At 53.9% G+C, this 20,266-nt stretch overlaps 1 protein-coding gene across 2 annotated transcripts in view; it reads right to left on the bottom strand.

Moving 5' to 3' along the window:
- The window catches only part of SMOC2 (SPARC related modular calcium binding 2), a 155,964-nt gene that overhangs the window by 98,816 nt on the left and 36,882 nt on the right, over positions 1-20,266 (bottom strand). For both annotated transcript variants that reach the window (XM_044923976.2, XM_044923977.2), the window contains exons 2-4: positions 11,928-12,099; positions 2,171-2,277; positions 62-161 (exon numbers count right to left, since the gene is read on the bottom strand). In XM_044923976.2, coding sequence (XP_044779911.2) covers positions 62-161; positions 2,171-2,277; positions 11,928-12,099 — 379 coding nt within the window. The remainder of the gene's footprint in view (positions 1-61; positions 162-2,170; positions 2,278-11,927; positions 12,100-20,266) is intronic.

Here is a 20,266-nt window from a genome sequence, read left to right on the forward strand (position 1 = left end):
AGTCGGCAAACAGCCAGCAGCCTCCGCCGCGGGTTCACCGCATAGGTTGACTGAGACCTACCGGGACAGCGGGGTGTCTTGTGGGCCACGGCGGTGCCGCTGATGGGCCTCCCGTTGGGCGTCACGCACCAGCAGTACCCCGTGTAGCTGTGGCACTGGACCTGCGGGGACAGACAGGGCGGTCAGTGCCCGCGGGGGCGTCTGCCGTCCACCAGGGCGCTCAGTGCCCGCGCCGGGCCCGCTGCTCCTCCCAGGGCACCGGGGACAGACAGGGCGCTCAGTGCCCGCATGCGGGGGACAGACAGGGCGCTCAGTGCCCGCATGCGGGGGACAGACAGGGCGGTCAGTGCCCGCATGCGGGGGACGGACAGGGCGCTCAGTGCCCGCATGCGGGGGACGGACAGGGCGCTCAGTGCCCGCGGGGGACACACAGGGCGCTCAGTGCCCGCATGCGGGGGACAGACAGGGCGCTCAGTGCCCGCATGCGGGGGACAGACAGGGCGCTCAGTGCCCGCATGCGGGGGACAGACAGGGCGCTCAGTGCCCGCGGGGGACACACAGGGCGCTCAGTGCCCACATGCGGGGGACAGACAGGGCGGTCAGTGCCCGCATGCGGGGGACGGACAGGGCGCTCAGTGCCCGCATGCGGGGGACAGACAGGGCGGTCAGTGCCCGCATGCGGGGGACAGACAGGGCGCTCAGTGCCCGCGCCGGGCCCGCTGCTCCTCCCAGGGCACCGGGGACAGACAGGGCACTCAGTGCCCGCATGCGGGGGACAGAGAGGGCGCTCAGTGCCTGCATGCGGGGGACGGACAGGGCGCTCAGTGCCCGCGGGGGACACACAGGGCGCTCAGTGCCCGCATGCGGGGGACAGACAGGGCGCTCAGTGCCCGCATGCGGGGGACAGACAGGGCGCTCAGTGCCCGCATGCGGGGGACAGACAGGGCGCTCAGTGCCCGCGGGGGACACACAGGGCGCTCAGTGCCCACATGCGGGGGACAGACAGGGCGGTCAGTGCCCGCATGCGGGGGACGGACAGGGCGCTCAGTGCCCGCATGCGGGGGACGGACAGGGCGCTCAGTGCCCGCATGCGGGGGACGGACAGGGCGCTCAGTGCCCGCGCCGGGCCCGCTGCTCCTCCCAGGGCACCGGGGACAGACAGGGCGCTCAGTGCCCGCGCCGGGCCCGCTGCTCCTCCCAGGGCACCGGGAGGCCCAGGGCTTCGAGGGCTGCGTCTGGACACCTGGCAAAGGGCCCCACGGTGCCCTGGACCCGGATCTGAGGGGTGAAAGGAGCCGGTGGTGCCAGCCCGCCACTGTTCAGAGTCTAATCCCTCACCAGCCCTCATCTTACAAGAGGGGGTCTGAGGCACTGAGCGGTCAGGACACTTGCTCTGGGTCTGCCCATCAGCCCGAAGCAGAGCTGGGGACAGGAGACGTGTCCAGCTGCCAGTGAGATGCTCCATCCTGGCCCCACCTGCCCCCCACCAGCCAGCCTGAGTTGGACGCCACCCACAGCTCCAACCTCTCTCTGTCTCTCTCTCTCCTCCCTGAGTCTTCCAAAGGTCAAGTGATTGCTTTAAAAAAAGGCACAGAACTCACATTATTGGATGAAATCTAAAGTGAAAGTCACTCAGTCGTGCCCAACTCTCTTCACAGTCTGTGGAATTCTCCAGGCCAGAACACTGGAGTGGGCGGTCTTTCCCTTCTCCAGGGGATCTTCCCCACCCAGGGACGGAGCCCAGGCCTCCCGCAGGCGGAGTCCTTGCCAGCTGAGCCCAGGGGAGCCTGTGCTGACGTCTGGCTCATGACAGACCCTGCCTTGTTTGCCTTTTTTCTGTCTAAAGTCAATACGTCAGTTAGCAGGGCATCTCAGGAACTCATTTCCTTCAATACAAAATGACAATGACAATGTTGACCCGTTCCGGGTGGAGAACTGGGAGCTTAGATGCTGCCACTGGCGGACCGGGAAAGGCAGACAGTGCAAGTGACCCTGACCTGTGACCTGGCAGGTGCCCCTCCAGAAATGACATCGCACTGGGGCTGGGGTCTCTGCCGTGAGCGGGCCGGCGGGACCCAGTCCGCTCCCCAGGACGGGAGCGCCTGCTCCGAGGAGGGAGCCACTGCCCCGAGGGGGAAGGCGGGGCCAGTCCCCGGGAGAGGCCGCCCACCTGGCTGTAGGTCCCGTCGTCGCTGCACTCGGGGATGAACACCTGCTGCAGCTCCCTGCGGGCCTGCTCCTGGGTGTACTTCCTCTCGGCCACGCACCTGGACACGTCTGCGGGGAGGCACAGGGCAGGGTGGCAGTCAGGCCCCTGGAGACGCCCAGCAGAGGCACCACATGGGCGGCCGGGCTGCAGGGACCTCATGGGGCGGGCAGCTGCAGGCGGGCACCTGTCAGGGTGCCAGTGTCCCTGAGGGGAGGGCCAGACCTGGCGGGAAGAGTGGGGTGTCCTCCATGCCCAGGGAGCCAGGAGGCCGAGGCTCCAAAATCCACCAGGCTTGACCGTGGTGAAAGGCGGACTCTACTTCGTGGACAGCGGAAGTCAGGTGGTACCCCCACGGGCCACAGACAGACTCCAGGACCCAAGGACATCCTCCGGAGCGCACGGCCAGGCCATGTGCCACGTGGGAGCCACGTCTGAGAGCTATGGTAAGAATCAGCCCAGGGACACTTTATCAGCCCTCCTGGCACACTGAGCACAGATTTCCACACATTCACGGTGAAATATCCACTGTGATGACTGGATGGAAAGGCAGACAGTGTATCCTCCTGTTCCTCGGGAGGATACCCCTGGGACTTCATAAACTAGCAGAAAAGGGAAAGACTGGGGCAGTCCCCACCCAGCTCCGGACGCAGGTGTCAGGAAACAGCCACCAAGATGCACCGCGGAGCCCCGGTCACAGTGGGGAAGGCGGCCCCCACTCAGCTGCTCCGTCTGAGCTGGGCACCAGAGCCTGCTCACCCCTGACGCTTATCTTGGAAGCCTGGAGCGAGTTACGGGGGGCTGCGCTGAGCCCCAGGAAGGGCCCATTGTCCCAGGACCGCAGGCCAGCTGAGCCTGTGTCCACCACGGAGAAGGCCGCCCCCGGGGCCACCTCCCCCAGCCTCCCGCCCGGGGCCCGCACCCCAAGCACAGGGCTTACTTCTGCGGGCTGCCAGCCCACGTAACTCACTTGAATCTCACAAGTCGAAAAGAATGGCTTTCCCCATTTTTCTTAAGTGTTTCCAGATTTAAATTACAAGTTGTCTAGGTCTGAAAGGCCCTCTGGACGCTGAGAGATACTGCTTCAAACGTGTCCACCGCCCAGCATTTTTAGCGGGTGACTCTGCTTGCCCAGGAGTAAAATCTCCTGGCCATGACGAGACGCTGTCTGGGGCCCAGCTCCAGGCTCGGGGCTCCTGCCCCGCGGTGCTGGGCCTGAGCACAGATGCTGCTGCTGGGGGCCCTCATCTCGGACCCCAAGCAAGCGCCGTGGGGCCGGCCCTCAGCACGACAGGCCTGTGCGCCAGGGGCGCGTCGATGCGGGCTCTCGTGTTGTGATCTGCATTCCTGCCAGCACTCAGCAACATGTGGTTTTAATACAGCCTGTGTTTTCGCTGAGGAGAAAACACTGCTGTGCTGGACTTCTGTCCTCATTTTTTTAGTATAACCTGTGGTTTGACTGTCTAAAAGGAAAAGTGATATGCGTTCCCAGCCTGCGAGCTCTCCACGAGGGTCCAGACGAGTTACAAATTATTCCCAACAGCTGAACTCTCGCGGAACACAGCACAAGCACATACATCGACCGAAGAACCCACGGGCCTCGCTCCTGTCTCCAATACCGTCTTCAAAAGTGTGTGTTTGCCACTGATCGGGGAGTTCTCAAACCTCTTATGTGGACAGAGCGTTAAATTCCGGTTTACGCTGGCACATGGCTGGTGACCCAGGCATGGGGAGCCAGGAGGACTGTGCAGCAGGAAATGCAGGGCCCATCCCTGAGAGCAAGCCTCTATCTGCCCACCAACCCAGGGCGCCGCTTGCCAGACCACCTGCCGCACCCCAGACGTCTAAGTCGGGCGCAGCGGCTGCCCTCTTGAGAAGGGTCTCAACAGCAGCCCACCGCTTCCACCCTACTGAGATACGGGGCCAACGTCCAGCGTGTGTTGTCTCGTTTTGCTCATCGTTTTCTCTCTATTGCAAAGTAACAGAGATTCCTTTTCACAAGCGTGTCTGTGCATCAGGAGACATGGGTCACAGAGACTATCACGAGGCAACGCTCGCTCTAAACCAGAAACAAACAGCCACGTTTCAGAGTGGTCATTTCTAAGGATGCTGTCCTTTAAACAGGAAGCAAATCATTTCCTACTTTGCTAAAATCAATTAATCGGATTAAGCGATTATGGGAAGAGATAAATTTGCTGCCCATTTCATGCAGAAAAATTCTGGAGAAGAGCAGTCAAAAGGCCCGAGGAGGCTCGGCCAGAATGAGGTCAGGGGCACTGACATTTACAGGCGGCCCTGAGCTGGACCGCCCAGAGCCTCGGCTCTCTTCTTGTGGGGCCCCCGTCCATCACACACAGAGGACGATGCTGAAGCATGACCCTGAAGAAAGGGGATCGTGTTCCCTTCAACTCTTCCTGGGTGAGTCCTCACCCCAGAGCCCCCCAGCCAGCTCCTTGCTGAGGAAGAAACTCGAGGGGATATGGAATTATTTACAGTCCATCTATGACATCTATGGAGAGGCGACACTGAGTGATTTTCTGGTCAACAGACCTGCTGACTCTGGACCCAGCAGGGTGACTACGTGTTGGTGGTTCTGAGCATGGGGGCGGTCAACGTTCTGGGGACACAGAGTTCTCTCCACTGGGTCCCCGTGGCCAGTACAGGGCCTCTGCACGGACCAGGCTGGGGCAGAACAAGCAAGGCCGATGAAGAAGCCAGCTCTCTGTTGGTAGCAGCCGCAGAACACTAGCCCGAGGGTGACTGGCTTCTTACTTTATTGGCATCCAATGAAGCAGATCTTGTGTATCAAAAGTTGTAATACTTTACCAACCTGTCATTTTGAAGGCCAGACTCAGAAAAACGAAGAACTCTGTGCTGCGGAGTTCTTTGGCGTAAATGATGCGGAGCGCCGGGCTGTGACACAGGACCAGCAGGACGCCAAGGAGGCTCCTCGTCTGCCCACCTGCAGCCGGCCAGCGGGCAGCACCGCAGCAAGAGCCCATGCCCTCCCTCGACCAGAGGGAGCGGCTCAGAGCCGAGGAGAAAGGGGCCGAGTGTCTATTTTAAATATGTATTATCATTGTAAACGCACAAAGACAGAAACAAATTAGACAGGAAAACCCAGGGTGCACAATTGGGGTGGCCAAGTCCTAAAGGCAAATGATGAAGTGAAAACCACAGCACAAACACATGAAAGTGTTCAGACGCTTCTGACATGTGTATCCAGGAAGCAACCGGTCAGAACCGGCTCTGTGAAGACTGACCACCGCGACCATCCGTGCTTCACACAGCTCCCCGGGCAAGTGGTCTCGGGATCCTTTTGTGTGAACTTTGGCCTCGACCTTTGCGGGAAGGGGACAGCTGAGGCCGCTCCGCGCTCGCCCAGCTCCCCCGATGAACTCTTGGAGGATACAGGTGTTGCTGAAGCAAACAGAGAAGTGTTTTGTTTTGTTTGTTTTAACAATATTTCACAAAGTCCTGTGGTATTTCTGATCCTGGTTTGAACATGAGAGCAACGGCCCCACCTCTTGTGTCTGCTTTCATCAAGAGGGTGCGTCTAACATCAGACCTGGGAGAACACCATGGAAGGTTAAGGCCAACAGGCCTGGGGAGGGTTTCTGCAAGGGACAAGTGCTGGCATGATTAAACCGTCCTGGAACCACACGTGTCAAAGGCATCTCAGAGCCTGCATGTGGGTGCAAGGAGTCTGATGAGACGAGGCAGGAAGCGAGGACACAGGCCTGGCCAAAAGGGCCTGGCTGAGAGACACACACGCATATGCACACAAGCACACATGTACATATGTTCTTGCAGGACACAAACATAACCTCCTCACATGGAGGTGCCTGCCCACATATACACATGTATGTGAACCTATGCACACAGGCACACACATCACACACCTACAGACTCCTCTGTGGAAAGACTCTTTTTGCTGAAGAAAATGCTGGCAGGTCAACACTGACTTCAGCTCAGTTCAACTCAGTTCAGTCACTCAGTTGTGTCCAACTCTTTGCGACCCCATGGACTGCAGCACGCCAGGCCTCCCTCTCCATCACCAGCTCCTGGAGTTTACCCAAACCCACGTCCATTGAGTCAGTGATGCCATCCAGCCATCCCATCCTCTGTCGTCCCCTTCTCCTCCTGCCCTCAGTCTTTCCCAGCATCAGGGTATTTTCCAATGAGTCAGCTCTTCACACCAGGTGGCCAAAGTATTGGAGTTTCAGCTTCAGCATCTGTCCTTCCAATGAATATTCAGGACTGATCTCCTTTAGGATGGACTGGTTGGATCTCCTTGCAGTCCAAGGGACTCTCAAGAGTCTTCTCCAACAACACAGGTCAAAAGCATCAATTCTTCAGTGCTCAGTTTTCTTTATAGTCCAACCCTCACCTCCATACATGACTACCGGAGAAACCATAGCTTTGACTAGACGGACCTTTGTTGACAAAGCAATGTCTCTTATTTTTAATATGCGGTCTGGGTTGTTCATAACTTTCCTTCCAAGGAGTAAGTGTCTTTTTATTTCACGGCTGCAGTCACCATCTGCAGTGATTTGGGAGCCCAGAAAAATAAAATCAGCCACTGTTTCCATTGTTTCCCCATCTATTTGCCATGATGCGATGGGACCGGATGCCATGATCTTAGTTTTCTGAATGTTGAGTTTTAAGCTAACTTTTTCACTCTCACTTTCATCAAGAGGCTCTTTAGTTGTTCTTCGCTTCCTGCCATAAGGGTGGTGTCATCTGCATATCTGATGGTATTGATATTTCTCCTGGAAATCTTGATTCCAGCTTGTGCTTCCTCCAGCCTAGCATTTCTCATGATGTACTCTGCATAGAAGTTAAATAAGAAGGGTGACAATATACAGCCTTGACATACTCCTTTTCCTATTTGGAACCAGTCTGTTGTTCCATGCCCGGTTCTAACTGTTGCTTCCTGACCTGCATACAGATTTCTCAAGAGGCAGGTCGGGTGGTCTGGTATTCCTATCTCTTTCAGAATTTCCCACAGTTTATTGTGATCCACACAGTCAAAGGCATTTACATAGTCAATGAAGCAGAAATAGATGTTTTTCTGGAACTTTCTTGCTTTTTCGATGATCCAGCGGATGTTGGCAATTTGATCTCTGGGTCCTCTGCCTTTTCTAAAACCAGCTTGAACACTGACTTAGAGCAACCAAACTGTGCCCTGGTCCTGGGCACCGTCGCCAGATAACAAAGCCTCCCTGGGAGGTAGAGGGAAATTCAGAGGCCCTGCCTTCTTCCAGGGCAGGTCATCTGAAGCCTAGGCAAGCGGCCAGTGATGCAGCTTCCAGTCCATTTCTCGGCTCTCCAAATATAAGCAAGGGTTGCTGACCACCACATGTCCGTGATCAGAAAAACCTTCAGAGAGATAGAATTCCTTGTGTTCGCCTGACCCAACCCCCTGTTTCAGAGATGAGAAGTCAGGTGCAGCCCGTCAGCCTGGCGTCTCGTCCTGGCTGCATGGTTCCCTGACCTCTGGGAGCTTGGGGTGTGCAGAGGCCAGGACCTCGCCACCCCAGCCCTATCTCTGCCCATGTGGAGACCCACAGCATCTCCTGCCCCAGACCGGGGAGGGGAGAGAGGCAGGTGGGGCCATGCCAGTCCTGTTGGGCTGCACGCCTGCACCGCTCTCAGGCTTTACATCGTGCATTTTAATAAAGTTACAGTAAAAGCACACAGAGCACTTCAGAGAGGGCACCACTGTACCGAGAGGGGCTGACCGGCACTCTCAGGCCTCACAGAAATCCACTGGAAAACCTCGGTACTCTCCGTGTGTGTGGGTCATGCCTTTCACAGAATGTCCAGAAACAGAGCTGGGGCCTAAGCTCTCCCTGCAGGACCAGCAGAGTCCATGTCCTGCCCAGGTCAGCAGGACGTCCCCCGCAAGTGGCCCGGCTCATGTGGGTGAATGCAGATGGTCCCATGGGCCCAGCCTGCCCTGAGCATGCTGAGGTGACACTCACCACAGCAGCCCGACTCGGACAAAGGGCCCGTAAGCAACCCCAAGGCTTCGAGACCAACGGTCACTATTTGGCCGGAGTGAACGCGCAGGTGTGTATCACTCAGGTTTTCCACAGGGAGAGAGTGAGGGGTCCAGAAGTCGTCACAAGCATGATGGCGTGGGGTCCACCTGCGCAGCACTGCGGGCCCTCCGCACTCACGCGCTGATGAGACTCACGCCCACGGAGACCCCAGCGCGGGCTCCGGTCACTCTGCGATGACCATCAGGACAGCACTTGTGGGATTCGGGCAGTGGAGGAGGATTACAATATCAGGCATCGCTTGGCGGCAATGTTCCTCTTACATACCCATCACTCGAAACACCCGGGCCTTCGGATCTCCAGGAAGCCGCTTTTGTCAGGACCCTGTATGGCTGTGTGTCAGAAACCTCAGGATACCTCCAAGCTCGCCTGGCATCGGGCTTTTCTTTTTCTTCTTTCTTCTGTTTTTTTAATTTAATGCCAGAGATTTGCTCGAAAAGAAAGACAGTCCCAATGGTCTTAGATCAAAAGAAAAACATTGAGTTTGCTGGGTTCTAAAAATACAGACTCCACAAATTTCAAAGAAAATATGAGAAAAACCCATCAGTGTAAACCACTGCACTTCTGTTCAAGGTCAGCAGAGCATAATATGAAATGCAAAAAACATTTTCATCCAACTTTAACCAAATACTGAAATATTTCAATCGTTTCCAAATTAGAACATCCATAAGAGACTGGCCCATGGAGCTGTCACCCATCAGATACATGGAAATGTCCTCAGAACATACAGCTTCACAGTCGCCAACTTGATACTTGATTCACCAGCAAATTTCAACACCAGGAACAATTTAGGGCAAACGCGGATGGGCCTTTGCATTCTCTGCGGTGGAAGGGCCTTTCGGCCTGCTTCTCCACCTCTCACCATCAGAGCGGAACGCGCCCGAGCTGGGCTGGTGTGGAATCCAGCCAGCGCTCTTGGACAGAGCAGGGCAGCAGCAGCTGCCCACTGCTGCCAGGATGCCTGTCCTCCCACCAGCACCAGGCCCCTCCTGTTCACACTGAACCCCCACCATGTGGCCTGGGGTGGGCTGGGGGTGTTAGATGCCAGACTTTGGGCGACAGGATGGGGAAGCAACCTGAGAAGCAAGCCAGCTGGTATGAGGGGCCCATCCCATCTGGGGAGGTCCCGCTCCCACTCTGAGCCCGGATCCAGGGAGAGGCTGCTTATGCAGGAAAAGCCTGCTGCAGATGGGAAACCCCTTTTCTATGGCCCCCTGCGGACCAGACTCAGATCACTAGACTCAGAGACGGGGGCTGAGAGCAGACGCCTCAGAACCCCAAGCCTGCCCCCCAGATCTACAATGTCGGGGTCCCTAATGCCCGCGTATTTCAAACTGCTGTAAACTGACAGCGCCTCTTTAAAGTAACTTCATACATTTGCCACCCCCAGTAGCTGAAGCACCAAATAAACTTGATCTTGAAACTCACAGGTATCTTCACATTCTCTTTATTTTAATCCTTTTGATTTGAATTAAACTTGGTTTTAAGAGATAAGTTCTGTTTTTACCTTCATTGCTGTTGTTCAGTCGCTAAGTCATGTCCAATTCTTTGCGATCCCATGGACTGCAGCATGCCAGGCTTTCCTGTCCTTCACTGTCTCCCAGATCCATGTCCATTGAGTCAGTGATGTTATCTAATCATCTCATCCTCTGCTGCCCCCTTCTCCTAATGCCTTCAATCTTTCCCAGCATCAGGGTCTTTTCCAGCAAGTCAGCTCTTCTCATCAGGTGGCCAAAGTACTGGGGCTTCAGTAACAGTCTTTCCAATGAACATTCAGGGTTGATTTCCTTTAGGCTTAATTGGTTTGATCTCCTTGCTTTCCAAGGGACTCTCAAGAGTCTTCTCCAGCACCACAGTTTGAAAGCACCAATTCTTCAGCGCTCAGCCTTCTTTATGGTCCAAATCTCACATCCATACGTGACTACTGGAAAAACCGTGACTTTGACTATATGAGCGTTTGTCGACACAGTGGTGTCTTTGCCTTCTAATACGCTGTCTGGGTTTGTCACCGCTTTCCTTCCAAGGAGCAAGTGTCTTACCTTCATGGCTGCAGCCACAGCAGTAGTGTTTAAACTTCTTCTCCCTTATCTCCTTTTTTGTCATAAATTTATGGCATGAAATTTCTTCAGTGAGATGTGAGAATTCCAACCAAGGGAGTAATCCAGAAAAATTAGGCTGGATCCAAACACAAGTAGGCTAGAAATGATGTTCCCAAAAGGCCATCCATGTTTAATGCCAACTTAACCTCCTGTCCAAAAGTGATGCAAGGTAGACTCTGCAGAGCTCCAAGTGCGAGGTTTGGGAGAGTCCACCCTGGCAGATGGACTCAGACAGACTGACAGATGGATGGGCCTCTGGCCTCAGCGTAATTAATCCATCTCAGACACCCACGGAGACCATGGCCAACACAGAGGTTTAATGTGGCAGCTTCCTCACAGTCCTCCAACTGAGTGTCTGATGGGAGTTATCACCAAGAGGATATCTGATGGGGCTGTCTAAAAGAACAGGGCACCAAAGAGGAACATAAAACTCAAACCTCACGCCACAGCACCTGTCCTCATGAGTTAAGCCAGCACAGGCCACTGTTTCTAGAAACTTCTCTGCAGGGAAGATCCCTTGATACTTGAGACTATTCTTGGGTCACTTCTCATTTCTCAGCACAGATACCTGAGGTGTGTAATGGCCATCAAGGCATTAAGTTACATCCAAGTTCCTCACAGAGTGACATGTTTGGGGCATGCTAATCAAACGCCAGGAGGAAGGTGGGTACTGGGCTGCCCAACGCCCATGGGCAGAGGGTCCCATGAGGCGCCAACAGGAGCAGCACCCAGGTCCAGGGAACACGCAGCTCCATCTCTGTCACAGGGAGAAGTGCCTCGGACCTGCCCGCTAGGCTGGGTGGCACTGTGGGAGGAACAGCAGGGCACTCAGAGCCTGGCCAAGTGCAGGTCCAAGGCACCAGCTTCCCTTCATTTGAGCGGTTGTTGGGCTAACAGCTAGACACCGCAGGACATGGTCTCAAGGGGGTTTTAGCCTGTGTGGTCTTTTCTCCTAGATAATAAGAAAAAAAAAGTTAAATCTCTTTCTTAAAATGACTCTATTTGTGTTTGAAACGTGTTTTGCTGAGTCAAACCTTTCATTAACATGGGAAACCTTTCAATGTTTTGCTCTAAGCGTGCTTGTTAGCTCTAAATCCGCTTCTTAAATCAGGAAAACTGAAAATTACACGTGTAAAATCCGCGCCAAAAAAGAAGAAGAAAAAATCCCTGAAAACAGCAGAGGCGCTGCCACACACGCCCCACGTGCGAGAGAAGGTGAAAGGAGGAAGGGCTGAAGAACCACTCTCAAAAACGGGAGCAAGAAAGAATAATTTCAGGCGACTCTGGAAACGTTCTGTGAAACTTTCTGTGAAACTTTCTGTGAAACTGGATGAATTTGTGTTGCAATGTGTGATGTCATAAAACATTCCAAGAAAAAACAACATTCAACAAGAATATGATGATTCAAAAACGACCCTCACCGCTACATGCCCTGACAAAGATTCACGAGCAGAAACTCTTGACTTTTTACATAGGAAAACTTGACCAGGCGAAGAGAAAGCACATAAATGTACATTTCAGGGCTTGGCTCTTGAACGGTGATGGAAGGAAACTTACCTTTGCAGTTGCCTCGATAAGCAATTTCTAGCTGGGGGTCTTTGCACTTGGCGCGTTGAAACTCGCAGCGGGATAGGAAGGTCCTCCCGTCGGAGGCGCACAGTGGCTTCTGGGCGGAGCCCGAGCAGTCCAAGCTGCAGTCTTTGTCCTTGTCTTGGTCAACTCTCAAAAACTTGGAGGAGAAAAGAAAAAAGAATCCAGACATCTTAAGGAGTGTTCTGGGGAATGCAGGAGGCTGTCTAGGCCACTTAGCATTGAGGGAGTGTCCCAGATACACGGTGGGAAGCCCGGAAGCCTGTGACCTCCGCGGTCTCAGTCATCCGGATAGCTGGTCATTCCCTGCTCTGCTCAGCATCGGTGTCTGAACCTCTGAACGCTCCAGCACTGGCCTGGGCACTGTCCAGATCTGCCCTGGGACACACGTGCTCTGTTTACCTCTAAGAGTCTGCATAGCAATGCTTTGCTTTGAGTCTGTGAATTCAGTGCCTGGTTGACCCCTCCATTCACTACGTTTTGCCGTAAGCTTGGAAGTCACATGCGTCCGGAGCCCCCTGTCTTTCTGGAATTGGGGGGCAGGCCCTCCCTGCTGGACAGCACCGCACAATCTCATCCACACCCCAGGTACCCCTTCGTGTGGAAGGTCAGTTTCTGAGTAAGTGCCCTGGCTCCAGAGGGAGTTCTTCCCATGGGGTCCGAGGGGCTTCAGGGGGGCCCCTCCTAGATCCCTATCCTTGCCTTGGCTCCTCTGATGACCTGGACACACAGCTTCAGGGCTCAGGGGTCTCCCAGCGGGGCTCAGATCTGGTCACCAGCCCCCACACCTGCCCCCACACCCGCCGCCGCCCGTGGATGGTGTCCCCTGCCAGCTCAGCTTCACAGCCCCTCCACGTCCCACCCCGCTCCTGTCTAGTCCTGCTCGCCCCAGACACAACGACCCCAGTCCTGTCTAGTCCTGCTCGCCCCAGACACAACGACCCCAGTCCTGTCTAGTCCTGCTCGCCCCAGACACAACGACCCCAGTCCTGTCTAGTCCTGCTCGCCCCAGACACAACGACAGACGCCAAGGTGGCTCCAACACTGCTTGTGTTAGAGGACGTGGCTCCTGGAGCGTCGCCTGCCCCACACAGGCCTTTGCTCTGATTAACGGAGCACCACTGAGTCATCAAAGGAAAGAAGATGCGCGCTGAGGTGTGGCCACTACTCAACACTCCACGGTGTGTGCAGAGCCCTGGGCGCTGTGGCCATTTGGACGGTTTATCCAGCATGTTTGCCCCCGTAATACTTAGCTCCGCTCACAGCGACCCCTCCCTGTTCAAGTAGGAGCCGGAGGAAGAGTGGCGGTGGAGTTCAGCAGAAGCTCAGGGACCTCATGGACCTGTTCTCTCATCAGGAAGAAAAAGAAAGAAAAGTCTCAAATTCAGGGTGCCTCATTCCTTGAGAAGATAGACACCCAAACTCGCCCCTTTCATCTCCGAGTGTTCTGCTTGGTGACATGTGAAGACCAATAACACCGAAGCTGAGGTGAAGCCATAGGGAGGGAAGGGCCCTGGGTCTGGGGGCCAGCTGCCCAGGGAAGCACATCCCTCCTGGGGTCCAGGTGGGGTCCTGGGGAAGACGGGCAGCGAGGGCACCGTGGCCAGGAGCCTGTAGGCGACCACTTCTCTACCTGAACCTCTGGGAGCTGACTAAGGGCCATTTCCTAGGTTTCTGGATGAAGGCTCCAGACACCAGGCTGTGCTCAGCACCTGAGCATCACATCTTCATCCAGCAGGGCTCTGGGACGCAGGGGGCAGACTTTCCACGCTCTAATTTTTCCTGTGAGTAAGTTCACTTGCTGAAATGATCTGTGCTTATTTTAACCAATGGGCAAGTGAAAAGAAATCATTGCCTTTCCAAGATTTTGAAAAAAAAAATTTTTTTTATTCTTAAATAGAGCAAGTACAGAAGCTTTCTGTGTGGATCAAAACAAACTGTGGAAAATTCTTAAAGAGATGGGAATAGCAGACTACCTTACCTGCCTCCTGAGAAACCTTTATGCTGGTCAAGAAGCAACAGTTAGAACCAGACATGGAACAACAGACTGGTCCTAAATCACGAAAGGAGTATATCAAGGCTGTATACTGTCACCCTGCCTACTTAACTTATATGCAGAGTACATCATGAGAAACGCTGGGCTGGAAGAAGCACAAGCTGGAATCAAGATTGCCGGGAGAAGTATCAATAACATCAGATATGCAGATGACACCACCCCCACCCTTATGGCAGAAAGCAAAGAGGAACTCTTGATGAAAGTAAAAGAGGAGAGTGAAAAAGATGGCTTAAAACTGAAGATTCAACAAATGAAGATCATGGCATCCAGTCCTCTCACTTCATGGCAAATAGGTGGGGATACGATGGAAACCATGACAGACTTTATTTTCTTGGGCTCCAAAATCATTGTGGACAGTGACTGCAGCCATGAAATTAAAAGATGCTTGCTCCTTGGAAGAAAGCTATGACCCACCTAGACAGCATATTAAAAAGCAGAGACATCACTTTAATGATGAAGGTCCATCTAGTCAAAGCTATGGTTTTTCTAGTAGTCCTGTATGGATGTGAGAGTTGGACCATATAGAAGGCTCAGTGCTAAAGAATTGATGCTTTCAAACTATGATGTTGGAGAAGACTCTTGAGAGTCCCTTGGAGTGCAAGGAGATCCAACCTGTCCATCCTAAGGGAAATCAGTCTTGAATACTCACTGGAAGGACTGATGCTGAAATTGAAACTCCAGTACTTTGGCCACCTAATGTGAAGAGCCGACTCACTGGAAAAGACCCTGATGCTGGGAAAGATTGAGGGCAGGAGGAGAAGGGGGCAACAGAAGATGAGACGGTTGGATGGCATCACCAAGCCAATGGATGTGAACTTGGGCAAACTCTGAGAGATGGTGAGGGACAAGGGGACCTAGTGTGCTGCAGTCTATGGGGTCAAAGAGAGTCGGACACAACTGAGCTATGAACCAAAAAAAGCACAGAAGCACAATGACTGAATTCTGTCACTGCAGAATTTCAACCTCTTTCTCTTTTCGCTCTCCCTGAGACTGATTCGTGTGAGCTAACTTTCCAGCCCTGGCAGCAGCAGCTCCCAGGAGACAGGATCTCCACACGAGGGATCCTGTCTGCATGAAACGCTGCTTGTCTTTCAAAGCTGCCTCATTCCGCTCCTCACAAGCATCTAGTTTTCACAGACTTGTTCCTATGACTCAGCTGGCTGGGACCAGAGCAGTTTTGTGCAAGAGCAAGAGAGACAGGGAGAGGGGCCACAGAGGAGCAGAGCTGACTGAAACATCCCGGGACCCTCCCAGGCCCGGCCCACACGGGAGCCCGCCCAGAAGGAACGCCCTTCAATTTCAGATGAAAACAGGCAATAACCTAAATCCTGCTAATTTTTACATATAAGAGGTGCTCTATTTGTATTTCCTGAAACCCTAAGACGAGGAAATGCAGATGACTTAGGGAAGACACCATAATTACCGTTCTCTCTAAATGGAGGGCGACAGCCTCTCTCTTCTCAGTTTTGAAAATGTCGAGCATTCAGGCGTTTGGGATTTGACTGTAATTCTTGGTAATTTAATGGTGTGGAACAAACAATGGACCCGTTCTTTCTCAGAAATGAGAGAACTCATACTTTCTCCACATTTCTCCCCCTCCCCACTTTTACCAGCAATTAAATTCCAGGGGAGTCAGTGCACAGAGGAAAGTGAGCTTTTCAAGGAGCTGGATTCTTTACTAAACAAAGCCCAGGGAGGAAAATAAAATATACCAATATTCCTCTTCTAAAGAATTTAGTGTTCACTAACGAACGTGGCTGAGGGCCTTCACACTGGTTCTGATAAAAGGCCCTTTGTCCAGCTTAGAGGGACTCTGTCCCACCTTGAGCCGCGCCATGACAGCGGCGGCCTGGGGTCCCGGGCCCGCCTCTCTTCCGTTCAGGATGCAGGGCAGCCCGCACGTGGGCGGGAAGGGGCTGCACGTGCATGTCCGCCTGCAGGTCAACTGGCCGCAGCACCAGCAAAAGCAGGCCAAGTGTACACGGATTACAGCCAGGGTCCACATTGTGCTTAATAAATGTGTGGGTTTAAACCAGAGGAAACGTGGGAACAAAGTGAAACCACTTAAGAAACGGATTAAACTCTTAATACGGACAACTTTTCCCCTGCAATGTTGATATGCTGATGGAAGATGGCGTTTTTACGAGATAACACATGGCATGGGTTAAATTAAGAAAAACATCTCTGAATTACATAATCATGCAGCTGGAAGATTCCCCAAAGCAAGAACTTTCTAAATAATGAGCCACCGGAAAGCAACATCGCTTCCAAGGACGTGTGCTTGCTCGATGCCAGGACGAGGCCCACACACCAGGGAGGGGAGACGGGTCAGAACCCGTCGTGAGTCCAGGGTGCAGGTGGATCTGGGGGGCTCGAAAGAGGATGTGACCTTGAACCACCAAGGAAGGAGGTGGGGAGGACTAGAAACACACACCCTGCTTTAAAGGGCAGCTTCACATTAGACCCTGAGCTGTCAGATCTCAGGAAAGTGCTCCCTACTTTCTAGCGGAATAGAGAAGCGAACCCGTGACTCAAAGCCGGACAAGGATTTTCCAGCCCTGAGCCTGCAGCTGAAACAGGGAAACACGGCTGCTGCGGGGTGTTCTCTGCCCAGAGACAGCCACCCCTCACTCACTCATTCTCTCTCTCACTCACTCACTCACTCATTCCTCATCCATTTGCTGGAACTAACATGCACCAATCCACGTGTGTTTAAAAAGCACTCTACTTCAGTGTTTTAATAGTCTTTCCTCTGTGTCCCACTTTTCAGGGATAAAGCCTCGTATTTCTCGGGTAGGAAAGAGTCAGGTCCGTCTTGAATTGGACTTGCTTAGTGACTGTTGGGGGACTGTCCTCTGTCAAGCATTTTCCTGGACTCTGCGAGGGTTCAGAGGAGGGCCCGTCCTCGCGGAGAGTAAGGTCCAGAGGGCAACAAACAGCACACAGGGGTTCACCACCCAGCTCGGCCAGGGAGCACCGTCCTGCCGTGTGGGACACAGGCCTGGCAGGCCTTGCGAGGAGAGCATGAGCGTCTGAGAGCCGTGGGATGGGCTTCTGACTCCTGTGTGGGGATCTGAAGACTCTCACCCAAGAGAGCCTCTGAGAAGACGGGAAAGGAAGACAGCAGTGTGGAGTCTGAGCACAGAGACCCAGGGGAGCAAACCAAGAGCCGTGATGTCAGGGGGTCTGCCAGGGGTCACGCTGAGACTGGCCTGCAGACCAACGGGCCGGAAGGGACTGGGGCTCCCTCTCCTGCGACCACGACATTCCCAAGTCTGCATTCTCCTCGCTGCACACAGATGACCCAGCGGACAGTCTGACAAAAGGACCCCCACGCTACGACAGCCCTCCAGGCCTTGGTCATTAACTGGCAGTTAGCATGGATGCCGAGAACCCATGAAAAGCGGATTCTGCGACGGCCAGATGCTACTCAGGGCCTTCGGCACACCCTCAGAGCCACCAGCAGGGCATCGGGGGCACGTGCTTATCTGCACAGTGGGAGTGACAGCGCTTTCTCTGCTGACCTTTGCGGTAGCCGTGTGAATAGCTAAGCAACGAGACTCACACTACGCCTGAGAAGGACGAAGTAAACTGCAGGGTGAGGAGGGCGTCTGTGTCTCCACGTGTGCACGGCCCCGCCGGGAGCTGCTGGCCGGGGCTGATGGATCACCAGGACGTGCTGGCCAGCACAGAGCCAGTGGGATGGGCTTCTACTAGATCCCCCCTTTTCTGATTTGAAAAACTAGCCGGCAACATAGGTGAAAACAATAGACTGTGGGTCTTGCAGAGGGGGATCTGTCTTAATACGTCTAAGACGCTGAGTGAAACCGTGAGGGAGACCGCACAGCATTGAGAACAGGTGTTACCAGCATCATTTGGGGTCTCTTGATGGCTTTTCATTGTATTCACGGGACAGCAGCAGGGAGTTAAAAACCAAGGGCAAACGATTGTGATGAATTCTTTTTTTTTTTTTTCCTATTTTTATGACTAGATTTATGTTGTAAACCCAACAAACAGAGAGAAAGTGGACAACACTCTGCTGATAAATGCCGGTGTGGGTGGGGGCGGTCGGCACTGCAGGGCAGAGTGGGCAAAGGAAGGGTATTGACTTTGGAGACAGGCACCTGGCTGTGTGACCCAGGACAGTTGTCCTCTTAGCCAAATGATTCTGGCTTCTTCATTGTGAAATGAAAATGATGGTAACACTAAGGCTTATTCCATCATCGTTATTGTGAAAAGATGAAGGACGTGGATGAGGATGTGCTTGGAAAAGACACGAAGATGTGACCAGCAGGAAGCCCTCCCAGGCAGATGCTCAACCCCAGGCATCTTTGCTCTGGGCCATGTTCCCATCATAAAAGCTTCAAGTCTACTGGATGAGCGCTAAGAGATCCTCCCGTTTACAGTCATTTTCAAAAAGAAAATTAGGAGCATGAAGTGAAAAGAGAGGTAACTTAGGTGTCGAGAGGAGGGGGCAAGTTTTGCAGGAAGATGCAGGCAGCGAGGGCAGGTGGGCTCCGCACTCAGGGTCCATGGGGAGGGGGCGCTCGTGCCCGGAGAGGGACCCAGCAGAGGAGCTGGAGCAGGGGCTGCAGGAAGCCTGCCCAAAGACAAACACAGGAGCGCCGTCCACCGCGAGCACACACTAACACAGACCCACGGGGACTGAGCACACCAGAGCTGCGGCCCCTGGAGCCTGGCTGAGAAACGGGAGCTCCAGGTGCTCTGGAACGAGCAGGCGTGGCACGCGCTGCCCCGCTGAGGAGGCGACAGGAGGTGGGCAGGCTGGGGCCACTGTGCTCTTTTCTCCCAGCGCTGCGGTCCCGCTCTGAGTGGACACAGACTGTTCAAGTTTTTATAGAGCCTTTGCGGGCTTCTGGTCCCCGGGCCCTGCCCCTCTCTGGTCCTCTGAGCTCCAGGCACCCTCCAGATGGTGAGCGTTGGTTCCTGACCCCACAGCTAGGGACGGGCGGAAGTTCCGCTCCACGCCCTGCTCTGCATATCTCTTCTCTTTTCTCAAAGCCTGTCTTTTTTATCTACTTTCCCTCCCTGCCTCCACATTAATATTTATTTCAATGATGAAAACAGATAGCTTTGCTTCTTGTTAGTACTTCTTGGAGATAAGAAACTCTTGGATTTTGATTGTTCCAGATTTGTGTTTATTTGAGAGTCAGTAGGAACTTTGTTACTCTCAGAAAGCAAGAAAGAAAGCGAAGTTGCTCAGTCGTGCCTGACTCTTTGCAACCCCATGGACTGTAGCCCACCAGGCTCCTCTGTCCGTGGGATTCTCCAGGCAAGAATACTGGAGTGGGTTGCCATGTCCTTCTCCAGGAGTTCTTCCTGACCCAGGGATTGAACCCAGGTCTCCTGCATTGCAGGCAGACACTTTACCATCTGAGCCACCAGGGAAGTCCTGGTGTTACTCTCAAACATCTACCTGTATTTTATTAAGAAGAGTTTGAGAGTCTCAAAATAAAATACAGGTAGATGGTGTTACGTGATAGCAAGGATGATCTCTAATTCTCACTTGAAGGCTCCTGACTTGACATTCAACCCCACTCTCGAGGCTCAGAGATGATTTGTTTGCACAGAGGCCTTAAAACCTCCACTCGCACAAGCCAGGCCTGTGTCCCCAGGGCGTCACCACACGCGGTGACGTGAAGGTGTGTACAGGGGTCTCACCGGGCCCAGGCCAGCACTCTCTTCATGAGTTCAGTTACAATGAAGTGCCAAGAAGAATCAAGGCGTAGACCAAATGGATGCTTCACAGCTACGTGTTTTTCTCTGGCTGCAGTTCTGTGAAACAGGATGAATTTGGGAAGTAGGAGAACATTACAGTGGATGCTCGACCAACTGCTCACGAGCGCCTGGGGCCTCTCGGGTAGAGATGAATGTGTTCATCCATGAGGCCCAAGCCCAGCAGCGTGTCAGGTCTACAGCTGGTGCTCGGTAAATGCTCACTGTCTGGGAAGCTGTAGTAACACGACCAAGTGGGACTCACTGAGGAGCGACCAGGGCCTGCGGCAGGCTCAGAAGGTGTTTGAGCAACCAGACGCAACACGGGGCTCGTAGACATTTAAGCGTTAGGAAGACGTCTGAACCCAGGCGTGCTTGCCATGAGTGTGTTGCGGCTGACACACCTGCTCGACGGCCTAACACGCCCATCTCTCCTCACCTCCCTGGTGTGGGATGCCTCCTTCCCATGTGTTCAAGATGCCTCCAGATTAAAGCACACGAAACATCATACGTA

Source organism: Bubalus bubalis, chromosome 10 (genome assembly GCF_019923935.1).
Source record: "Bubalus bubalis isolate 160015118507 breed Murrah chromosome 10, NDDB_SH_1, whole genome shotgun sequence".
Classification (NCBI taxonomy): domain Eukaryota; kingdom Metazoa; phylum Chordata; class Mammalia; order Artiodactyla; family Bovidae; genus Bubalus; species Bubalus bubalis.